Source organism: Microtus ochrogaster, unplaced genomic scaffold, assembly GCF_000317375.1.
Source record: "Microtus ochrogaster isolate Prairie Vole_2 unplaced genomic scaffold, MicOch1.0 UNK57, whole genome shotgun sequence".
Classification (NCBI taxonomy): domain Eukaryota; kingdom Metazoa; phylum Chordata; class Mammalia; order Rodentia; family Cricetidae; genus Microtus; species Microtus ochrogaster.
Window position 1 is genome coordinate 2,170,886 of NW_004949155.1, and position 4,039 is coordinate 2,174,924.

General features: G+C 41.5%; 1 protein-coding gene across 1 annotated transcript in view; it reads left to right on the forward strand.

Annotated features, from left to right (window-relative positions):
• Positions 1–1,152: 1,152 nt before the first annotated feature.
• LOC101989539 overlaps positions 1,153–4,039 on the forward strand; it is a 35,218-nt gene continuing 32,331 nt past the window's right edge. The window contains exons 1-2 of the mRNA XM_026777343.1: positions 1,153–1,210; positions 1,877–2,045. Of these exons, the coding sequence (XP_026633144.1) occupies positions 1,153–1,210; positions 1,877–2,045 (227 nt within the window). The remainder of the gene's footprint in view (positions 1,211–1,876; positions 2,046–4,039) is intronic.

A 4,039-nucleotide genomic window follows, 5' to 3' on the forward strand; every position in this document is an offset into this window, starting at 1 on the left:
AGGAGGTGGAAACTTGTTTTTTTTTCCCTTTTCTCAATAAAAAAAAAACAAAAAAACAAAAACCCATAGCCATTGTTCTTGAGTTCTCAGTAGTCCTCATTGTCCGCTATGGTCAGCAAGTCCGGTTTTATCCCATGCTTTTTCAGACCCAGGCCAGCTGGCCTTGGTGAGTTCCCGATAGAACATCCCCATTGTCTCTGTATGTGGGTGTACCCCTCGCGGTCCTGAGTTCCTTGCTCGTGCTCCCTCTCCTTCTGGACCTGGTTTGGACCTTGAGATTTCTGTCCGGTGCTCCAATATGGGTCTCTGTCTCTGTCTCCTTTCATCACCCGATGGAGGTTAATATTCAGGAGGATGCCTAAGGGTGATTAATTTGAAGCCTGAGAGGTTGATGGAAGGACATGCTGTGTTTATTGTGAAGGAAGTAAAGGAGCTGGGCAGGAAGGGGCAGGCCTAAGAGAGTACAGGAAGGACAGCACCAGGTTACAGGCTTCTCAAGCCCCAGAGCGTGCTGGGGACTTGATTTGCCTGCCTGTTCTCCTTTCTTCACTCTGTTTCCTGATCTTCTTATGTGTCTGCATGGGACTAGGCCACTTGCATGGCCTCTGGAGGTAAACTATGAATGCATCTATTGGCTGGGCTCTTTGAGAAATGGCTGCATGCCCCAACAGAGAAAGGGGGCATTGGCTGGAGTTATTGAAAATATTGGTTCTCATCCCAATGTGGCGGGCAAGTGCCAGCCTCAACACCATGAAAGCACAGTGTTATCAGAGTCACCATACAGTCTGTTATCAGGGGAGCATGGAGCCTAGAGGTGAAAAGGGACAACCCTGGGACATCCATACCCAACTATTTCTGAAGCTAATATTATCCTTTGAGTTTTCAATTGCATGAGGTAATAAAGTTCCTATTTCATTTAAGCCAAAAAGCCCTGTAAGACCCAGAATTTAAAAATAAAATAATGCTTGATTTTAAACTGTTGCTATTTCCAGTTCCCTATCTTAAGCAGCACTAAGAAGGCTACGAGAGAAAGAATCTCACAGTAGGTATTATGATGTCAGACATAATGTAACCTCTGAACTCTGCTTCATTCCGCTAGAGTTGCTCTTGCCTTAGGATCTCCACAACACAGCTCTTGCCAGTAGAGCCAAAATGAAGGCTCTACTGTGGTTTTACTGTGTTTTGTATTTTGTTTCCTACTGCAAGGGTGGTAAGTCATAGATACCTGAATATCCTTATGTATTTTTCTTTCCCTTCTATGTCCAAAGACCATTCTCCTGTCTGTCTCATCCCTATTTCATTTCTTATCCTTTTCCGAACTAGTTTAGCCTCCTTCTTCGGTGCCTCTTCTCATTCTCTTATCCCTCATCTACATTTACACATCCACTTTATTCTTTTTACTCCCTTCTCTCTATCTCTACTTTCCGCCCCACTTTTTTTTTTTGATTTTAGAGACAGGGTTTCTCTGTAGCTTTGGTTCCTGTCCTGGAACTAGCTCTTGTAGACCAGGCTTGCCTCGAACTCACAGAGATCCTCCTACCTCTGCCTCCCGAGTGCTGGGATTAAAGGCATGCGTCACCACCGCCCAGCTCTGCCCCACCTTTTAAATGGCACTGCATCAGATAGAACATCTTTGCCTACCTCTCCTTGTACAAACCTTGTTTTCATTTAGTTTAAATACATAGAGAAGAGATGTAGTATCGAGTTATGGTCATGGTGGGGGATATCACACATCTACTCACACAGAAGAAATCACACATGTGAAGGAAGTTAGGCCGAACTGAATATGCAACAGAAATTTTCCAGCTGAATTTGAGTAGATTAAAAAAAAAAGAAAGTTCTTCAGCATCCTCATTCCTATCATACCCCTTTTTAGTGCCCCAAGTGCCGAAACAGAGTCTGCGTTCAAGCTCATTGATTGGAAATCTACTACCAGTGGAACCCCACATTGACATACCATGGCTGGTATCTATACCTGGAAATTGTCAGGGTATTGTCCTGACTCCATGGCTGATTCTCTCTACAGCTAACTGTCTGAAAAAAACGTGAGTAGGGGGAGAAAGAATGTTCTTGGGTCTTGGATCTGTTAAATGAGTTTTTCTTTTTAGGACTCCTGCTGAGATTCCAGAGAAACTCAGTGAAGAAGATGCTGATAAGAATCACTGTAAAAAAAGAATCACTTTCTTGTACTGAAATCACATAACCGGTTTGTTACAATTACCTAGCCAATCTCTTTTCAGTTTTCTCTCATTTTATTTTTCATTTCTTTTTCTCTCACTGATTCTATTGAAAATTAATTGAATATTCACTGTTGTCATGCTCAAAACTAAGTTCTGAGGAGTCATAGATGAAAGATATAATATCTAGGGGAGGAGAGATGGTTCAGTGGTTAAAATTTGCCCGTCACAAAGCCTGATGACCTGAGCTTGATTCCTGCAAGTTGTCCTCTGAGTGCCATGTACTTGCTGTAGTATGTGCATACACAGGCATACATAAAAATAAACAGATTAATAACATGAAATGAATTTTTTTGCTGATATTTGTTGAGCACTACATTTTTCTCTGCTCCCCTCCCTGCCTCTCCCTCTCCTCTTCAATCCTCCCCCAAGGTCCCCATGTTCCCAATTTACTCAGGAGATCTTGTCTTTTTTTTACTTTCTACTTCCTATGTAGATTAGATCTATGTAAGTCTCTCTTAGTGTCCGCATTGTTGTCTAAGTTCTCTGGGAATTTTGGTTTGTGGGCTGGCTTTCTTTGCTTTATGTTTAAAAACCACTTATGAGTGAGTACATGTGATAATTGTCTTTCTGTGTCTGGGTTACCTCACTCAAAATAATGTTTTCTAGTTCCGTCCATTTTCCTGCAAAATTCAAGCTGCCGTTATTTTTTTCTGCTGTGTAGTACGCCATTGTGTAAATGTACCACATTTTTTCTTATCCATTCTTCAATTGAGGGGCATTTAGGTTGTTTCCAGGCTCTGGCTATGACAAGCAAAGCTGCTATGAACATAGTTGAGCACATGTCCTTGTGGCACAATTGAGCATCCTTTGAATATATACACAAAAGTGGTTGGTGTGGGATTATTTGTCAATTATATTTTAAATAAATGTTGACTGGCCAGTAGCCAGACAGGAAGTATAGGCAGGACAACCAGACAGGAAGTAGCAATGGGTCAAGGAGAACAGGAAAATTTTGGAAAGAGAATGCAGTCCTGTCCCAGACACAGAAAAAGCAAGATGTAACTGCCTCGCTAAAAAAGGTACCAAGCCATGTGGCTAACATAGACAAGAATAGGGGGCTAATATAAGTTATAGGAGTTAATAAGAAGCCTGAGCTAATGGTCCAATCAGTTTACAGTTAATATAAAACTCTATGTGATTTTTTGGGGGACTTAAAGATTGCAGGAACCAGGTAGGATAAAAACATTGACAACAAATGGCACCCAAATGGACAACTGCATCCACATAAAGCCTGTGATCTTGGGAAGTAATTCTAGACAAAAATAATAGAGTTAAAAATGGCTTACTGATAGCAGCATTTTCTCAGGTGGGCTCTATTTGCTAGAGTCAAATGTGCATCATTTAAGAGAGTCTTCCTGACTCAGCTTTAGCTGTAAAACCTTGCAGCTCTTTTAAGAGGTCCTTCCACTAAAAAGATACCAAGACATGTGGCTAGCATAGACAAGAATAATGGGCTAATATAAGTTAGAAGAGTTAATAAGAAGCCTGAGCTAATGGGCCAATCGGTTTATAGTTAATGTAAAACTGTGTGATTTGGGACTTAACGATTGCGGGACTGGGCAGGACAAAAAACCCCAACAACAAGTGGTATTACTGGGTCTCGAGGAAGGTTATTTCCTAATTTTCTGAGAAATCGCCACACTGACATCCAAAGGGGCTATACCAGCTTGCCTTTCCACCAACAATGCAGAAGTGTTCCCTTTACCCCACAACCTCTCCAGCATAAGTTGTCATCAGTGTTTTTGATCTTGGCCATTCTTACAGATGTAAGATGGAATCTCAGAGTTGTTTTGATTTGC